Source organism: Morone saxatilis, unplaced genomic scaffold (genome assembly GCF_004916995.1).
Source record: "Morone saxatilis isolate NCDOM2014 unplaced genomic scaffold, NCSU_SB_2.0 Contig14, whole genome shotgun sequence".
Classification (NCBI taxonomy): domain Eukaryota; kingdom Metazoa; phylum Chordata; class Actinopteri; family Moronidae; genus Morone; species Morone saxatilis.
The window spans coordinates 4,721,078-4,735,987 of record NW_023339696.1 but is presented as its reverse complement, the minus strand read 5'-3'; the positions used below and the strand labels follow the sequence as shown (position 1 = coordinate 4,735,987).

General features: G+C 43.1%; 3 protein-coding genes across 5 annotated transcripts in view; all 3 read right to left on the bottom strand.

Annotated features, from left to right (window-relative positions):
• Positions 1–6,269, bottom strand: part of LOC118322723 (myosin-10) — a 49,274-nt gene extending 43,005 nt beyond the window's left edge. For 2 of the 3 annotated variants that reach the window (XM_035654486.1, XM_035654487.1), the window contains exon 1: positions 4,157–4,501. In XM_035654486.1, coding sequence (XP_035510379.1) covers positions 4,157–4,501 — 345 coding nt within the window. Of the gene's footprint in view, positions 1–4,156; positions 4,535–6,046 lie in introns of those variants that run through there. The other variant, XM_035654485.1, reaches the window with a different exon arrangement.
• An 845-nt stretch (positions 6,270–7,114) lies between these two features.
• On the bottom strand, positions 7,115–13,014 carry ddx47 (DEAD (Asp-Glu-Ala-Asp) box polypeptide 47). The gene is made up of 12 exons (XM_035655754.1): positions 12,832–13,014; positions 12,505–12,598; positions 11,672–11,860; positions 11,511–11,582; positions 10,969–11,087; positions 10,725–10,796; positions 10,491–10,607; positions 10,220–10,366; positions 9,119–9,256; positions 8,946–9,016; positions 8,580–8,709; positions 7,115–7,504 (listed from the first exon to the last, which is right to left on the bottom strand). The coding sequence occupies exons 1-12, from the start codon at positions 12,958–12,960 to the stop codon at positions 7,307–7,309; spliced, it is 1,476 nt and encodes a 491-aa protein (XP_035511647.1). The 5' UTR covers positions 12,961–13,014; the 3' UTR covers positions 7,115–7,306.
• Positions 13,015–13,195: 181 nt separating this feature from the next.
• The window catches only part of LOC118323373 (WW domain-binding protein 11), a 5,186-nt gene continuing 3,471 nt past the window's right edge, over positions 13,196–14,910 (bottom strand). The window contains 2 exon segments of the mRNA XM_035655327.1: positions 13,196–14,491; positions 14,823–14,910. The exon segment at positions 14,823–14,910 is cut by the window's right edge and continues 24 nt beyond it. Coding sequence (XP_035511220.1) covers positions 13,797–14,491; positions 14,823–14,910 — 783 coding nt within the window. The 3' untranslated portion in view covers positions 13,196–13,796.

The following is a 14,910-nucleotide window of genomic DNA, read 5'->3' as shown; positions in this document are numbered from 1 at the left end:
GATCTAAATATTTAGTTGCAAATATGAATCATTCATACAGATTTTGAATCAGCATATCTTCCTTAACCTGTCCTCTCAGTAGTTAATTATTAATAGACAAAGTTACAAAGTTGACTTGAAATCTGGGAGTTCTAGCAGCCATTATCCTTCTCCAAATATTTACCCCTGCTTCAACATAGCTGAGCTGTCTGTGCTGCACCAAGCAGATACACAGGCAACAGAAAGGGCTGCGCTCTGAGGTTAAGGCCAAGTCTAAGGCCAGTGAACACCCACGCATGCATGTATATTATAACACACACACACACCACAACTTAAGTTTTAATTCTAGATGAAAACCTTGGTTCTGACTGATATCCTTGCTTGAGGGTATATTATCCACATCTGATTACAGCCATGAACATGTTCGCATGAAAAATTGCAGATTAACTCTTCTTGCTATTTCTGGTACAAACACATTCCCTACTCTAATTCCATCAGCATAGACTCTACAAGCGTGGTTAAGTGCTGGACACATGTTTTTTTCTAAGTGAGGGTATGTCTGTATGTGCATTTATATGTATTTTTCTATGTGTGCGTGCACCATGTAAAAAGGAGGCCAGAGAAAGAGAGAGAAAGAGATAGAGACAGGGGCCTGCTGAAATTCTAACTCTCCACTCTCCTTTTCGAGGCTAATGAAAAATTAATTCCCCCTTATCTGAAAACAGGAGCTGCTATAAATAGGGGGTCTGTTCTGTCCTCTTCGGTTCTGTGACACGCAGCACTGAAGCAGCTGGCGAGGCTGCAGAGAGACACCTGGACTGCAGGTTCAACGTGGACAGTCCCAGGCAGCTCAAGGGTTAAAGGGGGCATTGTAATTTGCTGCATCATTTCTATATAGCAAATATTTAATAGGCAGTCTCTGAAATGCTGCATCAGGGTTTGCTTTGGGAAACATAATCTGATCAATAAAAACAACAGTAGCTGAATTTGACTGCAGCTTCTATTTAAAGCAAATGTTAAAGCTCCCTTGTTAATCCCCCAATCATCTCTGTGACCAGTTAAACAAAAATGCTTCAACATCAAAAAGAGGAGATGTACTTTTTCATGCATGTTGTTGCACTTTATTGCAATTATTGTGAAAAACCTTGCAGGTTCCTTGCAGTATAAAGAACATTGGCTACTACTGTCGTCAGCTAGCAGTGCATACGGCAGAATCAACACCGCCTGCCAAACCAACATGTCTGGCGGCCCAGTCCAGGAAAGAGAAGGTGATATTTCCACAGTGAAATCAGATCCAGGGGAGGGGATGCTGTGGCCTAGTAACAGCTGAGCAACATACAGCCAACAGCAGACACAACAGCCGACCCCATCTGCCACCTCTGATCAGTCAGGCAGTGTGCCTACGTGGAAAGGCCCTTCTCCATTGCAGAGGCTGGAGAAGAGGGCACTCTGAGTGCAGAGGCAGCCTTGGTGCCATTGATCTGCGTGGAGTACAGGAGACCTTGACCATTCCCCTGACAGCGCTTCGCTCTAGTGATTTCATAACAGAGCTTGCAAATACTTCAGACTAGGCTTCTGAAATATGATCAATACACTGAGACGCATAGTATCAAATCACACCGACAGCAGCAGGACACCTTCTGCTTCTCCGCAGCTCTAATAAGTTGGAAATTCTTGCTCACTGAATTCTAGAGCAGGGTGGCCATTGGCTTTAAACTTATACTGCAGTCTGTTAACAATGCAGTATGACTTGGTGGTATTCTATTCAGTTCATACTCGCAAATTCATGCTACTGTTTGTTAAAAATCATGGTGACATGAAAAGCAAACAGAATGAAGGACCACATGTGACTTTAATTCAAACATGTAAAAACTCTCTCTCTGCAGAGGAATATGAGAATGAGCATGACGGTGCATTTTTGTTTTCATTATTTTTTCCTAGGCTGCTTTACCTGTTGCCCTGCAGCATTAAAAAATACACAAGTTTTGAGGAGGAAAATGGGACATGTTTTGTCTTGCATACATCTAGCATCTGAACGGCAGAAATATTCAAAGTGCCAAAAAAGTGGAGATGTAAGAAAGATGGAGAAAAAAAAAAGTCCATGTCATTACTGTTCAGGACAAGTGAGGCTGGGAAGAGGAGAGAAGCAGAGAGAGTGTGGGAAAGGGAGTAGAGTTGGTGAAGATAGGACGGACACTGAGCTGCAGCAGTGCTGAAGTGGGCGGCAGGAGACAGACAGACGGACGATCTTTTTGCCATGGAAGAATGCTGAAGCTTTCTGACAGCTGAGGCTTATCTAACGACACAAAGGCCTGCTTGTAACCCCGCCAGTGTGGTCGTGTAGCCTAGTCTGTAGCATAGCGGTTAGCCTGTGACTCACCACCTCACGGATGGCAAGCTGCTACAATAAATGAGTTGGCTAAACAGGCTGTGTGACTTCACACGGACGGAGCCGTCAGATGGGCAAAGGGCCACAGAAGGGGCCAGCATAAGTGAGTCATAGACCAGAAGCTTAAAAATGCTGTGGTAGCCTTCAGGTTTCAGTTGCTGCCCAGTAGAGGTGTGTGATTGTGATTTAAAATGAACAAGTGACTACAAACCTCCTTTAAATTTCCTTTTCTTTATTTTTTTAAATGCTCCTTTAATATCTGAAAGTGAAGTGGGCTATGGACTGTAATGCATTCCCAGTAAAACCAGGATCCGACTGCTGCTTCGCTCAATTTCAAGCAGACTCTGGCAGATCTATGCTGATCATACTACGATTCAGATATGGAAGTCTTCCCAATAGCCATACATGAACACAGCCTGGGGGAGGCATTATATTATGTCTGCAGTAGACGTAGCTGAGCTCTGGGGGGTAAGTCAAACACACTGAGAAAAGTTCAGAACATAGAGGGGGTTTCGTCTTCTGAAAGCGAGCTGAATGGGAAACTTCTCTTCCTGATAGAAAACCAATGCAGTCAGGCACATGTTTCCAATTTCTCTTGGCCAAGGGGCAAATTAACGAGATCCAAAGCCAATTCTGAACCACAAAAAAGTAGAAACCATGACACTATGGTATGAGAGAGAAAATGAAGAGGAACCCAGGAGGAAACTGGGGGACTGGCATGTCAATTCAAAGCATATGGGAAATTGATAATATGGCGATCATCATGATGTGTGGTGAGGAGGATCAATTATAAGTGCAATAATTCCCCCTGCAGTCCCCGGACCGGAGTCTCTCAGGTGGTAACCAACCCACATTCTAATCCTGGAAAAAACGTCACTAAATGGGTCAAGATCACATCTAGAACATCACACAGCAGCTCTTTCTGTAGCTGTAACTGGATTATAGGGACAGTGGCACTGCAGTGATACAGACCACTACAAACTTTGGTTGTGATAAATTCAGTCTAAGATATGATGAAGAGATTAGACAAGAAAATCGCTTAACTGGCCATAGTTTAGTTTAATTTAAACATGTGTTTGTTCTGGATTAGATTTTTGACCACAGATACCAGAGCTTTTCCAAACTACTCTACAAGTTGAATGCATTTAAAAACACTGGTCCCTTTGGATGGAGTTGAAAACAAGGTGACAAAATCATTCCTTGTTCCTTTTTTGGGCAAATGTGTTTAGTTTTACGTAGTTTACGTTTTATGGCTGCCACAGACGAGAGAGAGAGGTCAAGACATCTCTGTGATCACCAGTAGGAGCACAGAGCAGGACAAACAAACTGAAACCAGTAGTGTTTATGGAACAGGCCTGCCTCTGGCTGAGGTGAGAGAGAAACCATGGGGGGAGGTAACAATCAGTAACCCAGGGGTACTAAGAAGAGAAGATCCAATGGAGGTAAAGGTCTGGCAATGGTTAAAAGACTAGCAAGATCTGTCACTCATACTGTGTGCAAACATTGGTGTGTGGTCAGGATTCATTCAGAACAGCACAAAGCTCAATGCCCTCTCTGTGCCCAAACAAACACCGATACATATCAGAACTTACTTTCACATAAAAGGGCAAAAGACAGAAATGCTGCCTATCATTTCACAATTATCAGAACTAGGGGTGAAATTCAATCTATAAGTGTGAGACCCAGGGGACCTGTGATCTTTAAGGTTAATCATCCCCCACTGTGGAAAGTATACACTGTTACAAAAACACAGACAATCTCTGAAGGCTGCAGGTCTAAGTCACTCACGTATATGAGTCCCGAGTAGTAGCGGTCCTTCAGGTTGTGCAACACAGACGCCTCATTCAGGCAGGTGAGCTCGGCCATGTCTTCCACCTTGCTGAACTTGGGCGGGTTCATCTTCTGGATGTCATCCTTGTTGATCACCACCTTCTTACCGTTCTCCGCCAGTTCCACCAGCACCTCCTCACCACGCTCCTCCCGGATGCTGGCCGCCTCAAAGCCATGGCGTTCCGAGGGGACCCACACCAGTTTCTTGGCCGTCCAGTCGGCCTGTGTGGCCGGGTTGTAGACTACAGCCCGGTCCACAAACAGGTACCGCTCTGGGTCCTCTTGCCCACTCCGATGAGACATCTTACCCGGGGTTTACCAGAGCAACGTGGCCACCTAGAAGAGACAGGGACGCAGGGATTGGTAATATTAGAGACGAAATACATGTGTCCCTAAAACTCTGTAACAGTCCTCTATGGCTCACTCTCATCAGTACAGAGACTCAGTGAGAGATAATGGTTTTTACCTTCACTTTATCATGATTGGAGTCACTAATTACTAATATTTGCATAATTTCCTTTTATAACTATAAATAATTATTGGGACTACATGATATGGTACAATAAATCATATAGTGATTATTTTGACAGATATTATGATAATATGCATCACAATTAGTGGGAATACTTTTTTTTGTATCACAATTTTAATTTTCAATTAAAGAACTATTGAACTCATGACATGACAAGCATGTTTTTTTTTTACGTCTGGAGAAGAAGACTTTTTGGGCAGGATATCTCTGCAGCACTAAAGTAACTCCATATAATGCTGGTTGTCACACATTTGTTGTCACACAGTAAAACTGCAGTTTATGTAATCTGGATATTCCAGTCAGATCATTCTGTGTGACAGAAGCCATGAATGGAAATCATATGTGGTACAACCAAGTCACACACACAGAGCACAGTGAGGACGCATGTCACCAGTTCAGATCAGGACTAACGCTGAATGGTGGCACGAATTAAAAGTTGAACCACATTTTAAAGCCAGGTTTCAGCGTGGGTCTGGAGGTCTGCACGACTCTCGCTGAATGGGTCTGCACAATAGCGCATACTGCGTAGGTTACACAGCTCTCACAGCCCATCAAACCGGACGGAGCGACGTCGCGAATGGCACATTACGAGTCCCCCCCCCCTCTGCGTGCTTGCAGTACAGAAGATAATTCACTGTAACACACGGGTAATGTTCAACGTTACAACCTGCTCTTGTCCACACAGATGGAGCTTATACAACAGACACAATGACTGTGCATTGGCAGGTCCCCAAAAAAGCACAGGATGAACGGAAACCAGCGGGGGGGGGGGGGGGGGGCTTACGTGAAGTCCCTGTTTACAAATATTAGGCTAATATCTGTGGCAATGGACCTGCGCAGCTCACACAGCTAACTAATGCAGCTAACTCACTAACTCAGGTAGCCGGAATGTACCATAATATGATGAATAACGTTGCTAGCTAAAAGTCCAGTTATTATCAAGATAGGACAAACAAAAACAATGAACGTTAGCTTCAGAGAGGGTAGTAAGTTTCATGAAGCTCGAATAACATTGTTTAGCATATATATGTTTTATATTTATAATAACATTAAACAGCACTGACTCTTGTCTGATGTGAGTTTAGTGTCACCTCTTTAATGTCTGTCTATGTGGAAAAGGGGGTCAGAAAGGTAGGCTGCCCCACATTAAACGATGTGCTCTTACTTAACTTATTGACCAAATAATGACTATAATAGTAAATAATAATAACAATAAGTTTCCAGAGCGACCTCCGTCCTCGAGACCGGTCCGTTCATCCACACTGACTAACACGCGCTCTCTCATCCCTGTCCTCGCGGTCAGTTAACTAACTCACCTGGTGTAAGTCAGCAAGCAGCAGTGTGATCCTGTTCACCGAGCGGTCCGATGTCCCCTGATGCGACCCTGTATGCGTCTGGCTGCTACACACAATTGAAATGCAGGCATGTATTTGGGCTCTGGTATGCACCGCAGGCACAGTGCTGCCTCTACACTGGGGCCCCTCCTAAACCGAGCAGACCTGACCGCTGCTGCTCCCGCCTACGACGGACTGTGCTCCACATAGAGAGTGACCGTGCAGATCGATACAGCACACTGTGACAGCGCTCTGGGATGATTCACCTGGGCAGAAATGTGTGTTGCGGTGAGCCGATGGCTGTCACACTCTGTTTTAATTCAGGAACACACGTTGTTGAGCGTTTTATCAGGATATGATGATATTGTGCGATGGTAGTCTTTTTTTTTTTTTTTTAAATCTATCCCCCAAATATCTATGCATTGCACACACCCACTGGATGCAGCCCAGACACAATTGGGCTCTCGCTTTGCGCCCCTCCTTCCATCATTGGTTGGAAGGAAATCAGTTTGCTGCAAATCAATAACATGCGTGATAAATAATATTGATATTGCAACTGTTGCTTCCAAGTAACTTGCATGGTGACTGTTGAACAATCTGTTACCTTCTGGTGTCTCACAGGTCTTCAGTCTTCTCAGAATGTGCAACATTAACTTTTTTTTTGTCCACTGGCCAAATGGCTAGTGAATGGTCAGATGTTTATTAGCCACTCAATAGATCTCCTTTGTCTTTTAGGTCGGTGAGTAAAGCAAATCTACCAACCACTTACAAATATTAGCAGCATCTGGCTGGTAAATGGTGCTAAGTTTGTGCATTAAAGGGAATTTGAAAAAAAAAAATCAAAAGAGAGAATCTGAAATCTGCTTTCATACAAAGACATCCAACTTTATCCCACTCAAAGGTCATCTATTAAGTCATCGTTCCCATTCCCCTGCTGTAAACTGAAACACTGCCCTCTGGTGTCTAAAAGCGACAACAGCAGCCTTTTATGCGCCACAAAACTCACGCAATCATACATCACTCTACCACAAACACAAGCTTTGGGTTTTACTGTGGCATCTTTTATTACAAATGGAAAAATCTCACAGAAGAGCAGGAAAAGGCATGTTTTCTGTAATTAAATAGTTTGCTTCCATACTAAACACTGGAAAACACGCTGTTGTCATAATCAAGTTGTAACATCAAAAAACGAGAGACATTTGTATGTTGTGGTTATGTACAGTCTGTTAATGTTGGGAGGTTTCAGCGTCCTCCCCTCCAGGCTGCTCCACCCCTCTTCTTCATCCCTCCACCTCCTCCTCCTCCCCCTCCTCCCCCTCTTCCTCCACCTCCTGGTCCTCCTTTCACTTTCTTCCTCACTCCACTTGCTTGTTCTGTGTCATCCTCGTCTCCATCTCCTCTTTTGGGCCTTTTCCTTTTCTCACCTTGCTCCTTCATTTCCTGAGGAAGACGAGACATTTTCTCAATTTAACATTTAGTGGGACATTTCTTTTCAGTGTACCGTCTAGATCTGACATCCACCTTTCTTTGAAACAGTGGTTCCCAAACATTTTCTCCAGATGTAGCCCCACAGTCCTGTCAGATGATCCCCTTAATGTAGTGGTTCTCAATCAGGTGCCCAGGGACCACCAGTGGCCACCAGTGGCCCTAAAGGGGGTTCCAAGGGGGCCTCATAAAAATGAGGAATATGGGGCGCCCTGGTAGAGCTGGTGGCCCACTTACCTGGCTGCAGCGGCCGTGGGTTCGACTACAGATTGTGGCCCTTTTCTGCGTCTCATCTCCTCTCTTGTCTATCTTGAGTTGTCACTAGCCGTCACTGAGAGAATATATATGCTCACCTCTACTATATTTTTTGCATTTGTACGACTACTAGGAGAAGTAATGTTTCAACCATTTATCCACTACTTTTAGTTAACTATTGAACCTGTTTATCCAACACTTTTAGCGACTTGTATCCCTTTTAGCAATGTATCTATTACTTTTAACCAACTATTTATACCATTATCATCCAATTATTTTAATTACCTATCTGAAGGGTCTGTTTATTAAGTTTAGTTATCTGTTATAAACATTTATCCTTTACAACTAGTGGTTAGATTTCTATGCTAGCTTGCTGACTAGTTTCCACGCACTCTCAATAACAACATGTGGTGTTTAGGAGTTACAGGTGTCACTACATGGATATCGTTTTTATAAAATAAGAATAAAAAAAGTTTTCCTATCCTCTAGTGGTACAAGTTCCCCTGATTTAGAGTCATAGTTTTACAACAGAGTAAAAACAGAAACACTTTACTCTTATTACATTTATCTCTATCCCATCATCCACCACCCCCTTTTTGCAATGCGTGCCACATCTATAGCTTTCTACCCATAGACCTCTTATTAAGCTGGTAAACAGGTGGTGAGATGAAGAATTTATTATTTATTCTATTCCTAACAATTCACCATATTTGTTTTGTCTGTTTGAAAGGACCTTTAAGTTAAGTGGGCAGAAAACTAATCATAGATAACTTACCAGCCTGGCAAATCTCTGGGCCTCGCTCACCCTCTCCACCAACATCATCACTTCCTCCTCCTGTGTAGGGAAGGCAGGAAGTTTCTTCCCAATCAGGCTTTCGATTCGCTGGAAAAGCTCCACATCATATCTAAGGTAACAGAATAAGTCAGTTTACTGCTGTCAACTCATGTTCACCTTTTTACTTAAAAGCATAAACAGCAGCATGTGATAAAAACAGAAAGCAGACAAGCACACTGAGTTTAATTTTAATCAAAACGTATCAGCAGTTTAATAATAAAATGATTTAAAGAAAACCATAGCCAATCAAATATCAAGACATTAAAGATAATATGTGGTTACTGGTGAGGAACAGGCAGTTCTTACTGAGTGACAAACGTGATGGATTTCCCAGACCGTCCTGCTCTGGCTGTTCGTCCGACTCTATGGATGTAATCCTATTAGGGCAGACCGACCAAAGGAAACATTAAAATCATATCACACTAATAAAATAATCAAATAAATCATCAATGTGAATGTGAATGTCTGCACCAAGGTACCTTGGAGTGAGTGGGGATGTCGTAGTTGATGACGCAGTCAACATGAGGAATGTCCAGTCCTCTGGATGCCACATCGGTCGCCAGCAGCACCGATCGAGACTTGGACTTGAACTTGTTTAGCGCTCCAAGACGTTTATTCTGACCAACAAAAGAGAGTGAAGAAGACATTAAATAGACAGCAAAAAGAGACGGCAGAGAGGCATTTAGCCCTGATGGAAACGCCTCCTACATCCTCTAAACAATGTAGTGATTATAATTACAGTAAATGAACATGTCAGGTTTGGTGGGGAAAAAAGTTGTATTGCTGTATGGCACAAAACCACAAGAGGGTGCTGTTCTTTCAGCCCAAATGGCGCCAAAAATATGACGCCAAAAATATGACATTAACACAACGGCTGAAACAAGGATGAGTAAAGGATTGGTGTTTATCATCATCAGTAAAGCAACAGTGAAAACGGACTGAAAATGGAAAAAATCTCTATATGCTTGCTTATAGTAAACAATCTGACAATGGACAGCGACAAAATAATGTTGTTCCTAACAGTGAAATAATGCAGAGCTTTAACTAATAAGTATTTTCATGATCAATTTATCAACCACTAATTTTCATAGCAACATCTTAAAATGTATCATTAGGTATGATTTAACGTCCAAAATCCAAATATTCCCTCTATCATCGAAAAGTATGTCATTTTTGCTTTAAAAAATTACTTAAAAATCAATCAAAAAAGTTTAATTTTCTGTTGATTGATTGATTAACTGTTTCAGCTCTAAAACAAAAAGTGTTGTTTATTGCACTTATGATTGTGTCTTATGAACATTATGAACCAGTATTATCTATTTTATAAATAGCATATGGCATATGCAGAGAGAAAGAGGACAAGCAAATAGATACTACTGTCCTTCAGTCATCAAACCATTACAGTGGAGTGTATAACATCACTATCAAAGCTCATTTCTGACGCTAAGCTCTCAGAGGACAAATGTTTGTACTTTTTAAGACCAACTGGATTCCAGGAAGTGTGTCTGACTGTGACTGAAGGCCTAGGAGGTGAGAACAGTGTGTGTGTGAACAGTGTGAGTGTTCCTCTGCAGCTCTACCTGACTCATCTGGCCATGAAGAGGGATAGCAGTGATGCCAAGGTTCCTTAACAACAGCGCCACCCGCTGGGCATTGTTACACGTACTGCAGAAAATGATAAATGAGTTCCCAGCTAGCTCGTTCAGGATGGACACCAGGTAGCAGTCCTGCCACAAAACAAACACACTTCAATATACTTTCTATAAATACCATCACAGAGTGACTGTTGCATTCTGAAGACACAGGATGGACCGATTCAGACATTAAAATGTGCATTTTAGTGTGCCCTACCTTGTACTTCGATGGTATGAAGACATAGTATTGCTGCAGTTTGTCTACTGTAGAGTATTTGGTGGATACCGCACACTTCACAGGATCTTTCAGAGCTGCTCTCTGGAGTTTCTGGACCTGTGAACAAGATGAAAGAATGTCAGGGCGAGAGAAACACTTGCAAGGTCTACGAGTGACGTAATGCTCTGGTGTCAAGCAACCAGTAACACAGAACAGAGCAGGAATATCGTCTACCTTTTTGGTCATGGTGGCAGAGAACAAGTAGGTGCGTCTGTCTCTGGGAATCACCTTCAAGATTTTATCCACCTGGCAAAAGAAAGAAAACATGCACCTATTTTAGTTCAAAGTAAAATGAAGGAATATTTCCATATGATTATATTTCTTCATATAAAGTTACAGAGCATATTACAAAATAAAGCTAAACGCATGGGAGGAACTGCTGCACTGAATGAAAGCATTAACATTGAGAGTTTCTAACCTCAGTCTCAAAGTCCATGTTGAGGATTCTATCTGCCTCGTCCATGACCAGGTACTTCAGAGCTCGTAGGGAGAAGCCCTTTGTGTTCTCCATGTGGTCTATCAACCGGCCAGGTGTGGCTGTAAACACATCACATTCATGAGAAAATTAGCAGTTGTTTACACTGAACATTTTCTTATAAGGGGAAATGTAATTCATTGTTTCACATGTATTACGTTTCCCACTAGTGACCCAACATTGCTAATTTCAAAACAAAAAGGATACTTTTGCTTGCTCTGGGTGCTGATCAGATTAAATAGAGTTATACAGTATTGGTGTAGTATGGGTAATCTGAATAATGGACATTATTTAAAAAAATAATCAATGAAAAGATATAAATGAGACACATTTATACTGAAGACATCCATCACAACATCTGTTCAGCATGAAGAAATGTACACACACACACAGAACATAATGAATTTAGCGTAGATGTGCTACCGTTTATGACATCTGTGTGAAAAAAAAAAAACTCTGACCATTTGTTTCACTTATGGTCTTACCAATAACAATGTGTGGTTTTTTTGCCAGCACCAAGGACTGGGACATCATGTCGATTCCTCCAACTATGACCGCTGCAACAGAAACAGACAAGTTTCAGATACAGAATCATAGAAAGTAACCTGCATCATCGCAAACCAGTGAACCTGTAATGGACACGTACCACACTTAACACCGATGCTGGAGCCCAGAGCCTCAAACTGCTCAGAGATCTGAAATGCCAGCTCCCTGGTAGGGGTGAGGACGAGGGTATGGAGCCTCTGAGGCGAGGCCAGCAGTGACTGGAGGATGGGCAGAGCAAAGGCACCCGTCTTTCCTGAACCAGTCTCTGCCAGGCCAATGACATCCCTCCCTGCAGTTCAAGAAGATACAGACAGATCTTAATGAAGTTGTGTACAAAGCAGAGGAGGAAATTAACTGCATACATTTAGGTACTGCACTCATTTTGAAGTATTGCCCTTTACTTGAGAATTTCCATTTTATTTAACTTTCTAATTTTACTCCAGAACTTTTCAGATATACGGTACTTTTACTCGTTTATTTGGCAGATATTATATTATTTAAAAAACCTCAAATAATTGTATTTATTGAACTGGAAAGCCTTGTTGAGGTGTGTCAGTTTAAAAAAACATTCTGCACTGTCGATCACAAAAGCATATTAACTGTGATGAATTGTTATGTATGACAATTGAACGACCCAAAAGTATATTAATAAGTAGATTTATCCCCACTACAAACAGCTGCAACATTAAAATGCTGCTCAATAACAATACAATACAATAAAAACAATGGAATACTGACAGAGCTCATGCTGCTGCATAATGACCTTAACCACATATAGCTGATGATGTTACACCAATACTGTACAGCGACTTAAATAACATTTTGAATGCAGGACTGGAGTACTCATACACTGCAGTATTGTTACTTTCATAGGACACCGTAGCACTGTGATCAGTAAGCGTTTGACAGACTACAGAGACTGTAAGCACTGACCTTGCAGAGCCACTGGTACAGCCTCTATCTGGATCTTTGTTGGAGTCTTCCATCCCAGCTGATCACAAGCCTCACAGAGAACCTCAGTAACACCCTGTGGACGGCACACACAGCGGGGACACGCAGCGGGGACAGGACTTTAGTCAGCTGCTGATCATGTTTTATACCAAGTGACACCATTCCTTTAAACATCGACACACAGTGGGTATATTTCATGTTACAAACATCAGGATGAAACTAACGTTAGCTCAGTTTTCGCTAGCTCAAGCTGCTGCTTGTTTATGTTGCTAGAATAACGTCTTCTTCTTCCCTCTGAGAGAAACCTACCAAGTCCTTGAAGGTCTTCACTGTCTCATCCGCTTCGCCGCCATTAACGTCACTGTTCTCATCATCACTACTCGATCCTACGAGTGTTTCTTCTGTGTTTGGCTTCACGCTTTCCTCAACGTCCGCCATGCTTTTGGCCCCAACGTGTCGTCAGCTCCGCAATGCGCAGATGCGGAAACAAGGTCGACCTCAAGCCACAATGGACGACGGGAATTGTTGTTTTTAATACGTCCCTGTAAAGATATACCACGAACTTATCTTCAACACTAAAACAAAAAATTGATATTATTAGCATCCAATAATTGTTATATTAAACTCATTTTGTCCTTATATTGTCTCCATTAACTCACACTGAAACATGAGGTGAAAACAGTTTATGACGTATTTATTTAGCTGCAGATCAAACAGTCTCAGAAATGTATTTTGTCAGTGGTTGACAAACATTCCACACCTTTATTTTAATGTCCAACGTGTTTAGATCACCAATAAAATAGTCAGTCATTAAAATCATACAAAATGCTTTTTATGGACATGGCAAATCACAAATAGCTGGCTGGAGGAAAAAACACAGTTGTATGAAAAACAAAAACAAAACTGGAGACAAAAAGCTCTTGGTAGTCTCTGGCATTTTTTATCCAGTGCAGAGAATAGTGTTCTTTTTATGAGTCACCCAGAAGAACAGCAGCCAATCTAAATGTTTCCAATTACGTAGATAGATAATCAGATTTCTTACGTACATCAAATTCACATTTTCTTTGACAGGACAAATAATAACCAGATCATATGAGGATGAGCCTGCTGAGACCAGTGCTGACATTGTAGCAGCCATTCCTTGGTTTACTTATGAGAAACTAATCTAGCTGACTGCCTTGAAGACAGGTACCTCTATAACTCTGCACAGAAACAAATACACCCCTTTCATTCAGAGCGCCCGCTGAACATCTGCCCCAATGCCCTCTTAAGTCTCAGAGGAGTCCTTCCATCTCCCTCATAAAGGCTTCATACACCTGGTCCTTAGTCTTCATGTTGGACTGAGACACAGCACCCATCTGGGCTGAGTTGACCAGGCCCATCTGAGCAGCCACGGCCAGCTGTTTCTGCCCCTGTCCACCTCCCATGCCGTCATCTCCCCTCCTTCCTCCAATACCACCCCCTGCTTTCTCCATAGGCCCAGGTGCTGCCCCAGGCATTGCTCCACTCTTGTCCCTACGCACCCTCAGTGCCGTGGGCACAAAGCGGGTGACCTCCGCCTTTGGATTGATAATCTGAGGCTTGGCAGAGATGGTGGCGCCACCAGAGCCGGCACCCGCTGCCATGCCGCCTCCAGCTGCTGCCACAGAGGTGATGTTGGGCCGCTTTTCGATGGTGGCTGCGTGGTGGTGGCTGGGGGGGTTGCTGCCAGGATTGGCGCCTCCAGGGGCTGAAGCTGTCCCTGGGGGAGGAGGCATCTGCATGACACCCGGTCGCATGGGCATGGGCATGGCAGGGGGCGGCATGTTGCCCTGTGAACCATCCTGGTTGGATCCTGAGCCTTTTTGCCGCTGAACAATGTTGGGAGGAGCACTGAGCACGTTGGAGTTGAGGGGTGGAGGGAAGAGGGAGAGTGGTGGGGCAAGGGAACGTGGGGGCCCTCCTGCTCTTGGGGGAGGAGGTGGTATACCTGTCAAAAGACAAAAGACATATATTTTGATGAGAAATTCCTCTTCACCACTCCTTAGATTTGTATGCTTACATATATTAAATGATGTGTTTAAGTCTATTTTTACTGCCGAGCTTTGGGTTTCACAGCAGCTGAACACCAGTGGCAAATAAAATATACATTTCTTTGCAGTGCTGTTGGACAAAGAGTTGTGTCATGTTTGCTCAGCATGTGTTCATGCACACAAGAATATAAGCAGTATATACACAGATTGGATTCGTAGTACTACACATATGTGCATGTACACATGCTCATGTGTGCCTTCATAGACTGTAAGCACACTGATGCCTACCTGGCGGTGCCGGGGGTGGTAGTCTGGGAGGGGGTCCTCGTGGAGGGGGGCCTGGTGGGAGGCCAGGAGGGGGGCCTGGTGGAGGGCC

Excerpts from the sequence above, each read along its gene's own strand:
- ddx47 (XM_035655754.1), bottom strand. The coding sequence starts at position 12,960 with ATGGCGGACGTTGAGGAAAGCGTGAAGCCAAACACAGAAGAAACACTC. Across the intron at positions 11,583-11,671 it reads CAGCATCGGTGTTAAGTGTG|CGGTCATAGTTGGAGGAATC; the intron begins GTACGTGTCCAT and ends TTTCTGTTGCAG. Across the intron at positions 10,367-10,490 it reads TCATACCATCGAAGTACAAG|GACTGCTACCTGGTGTCCAT; the intron begins GTAGGGCACACT and ends GTTTTGTGGCAG.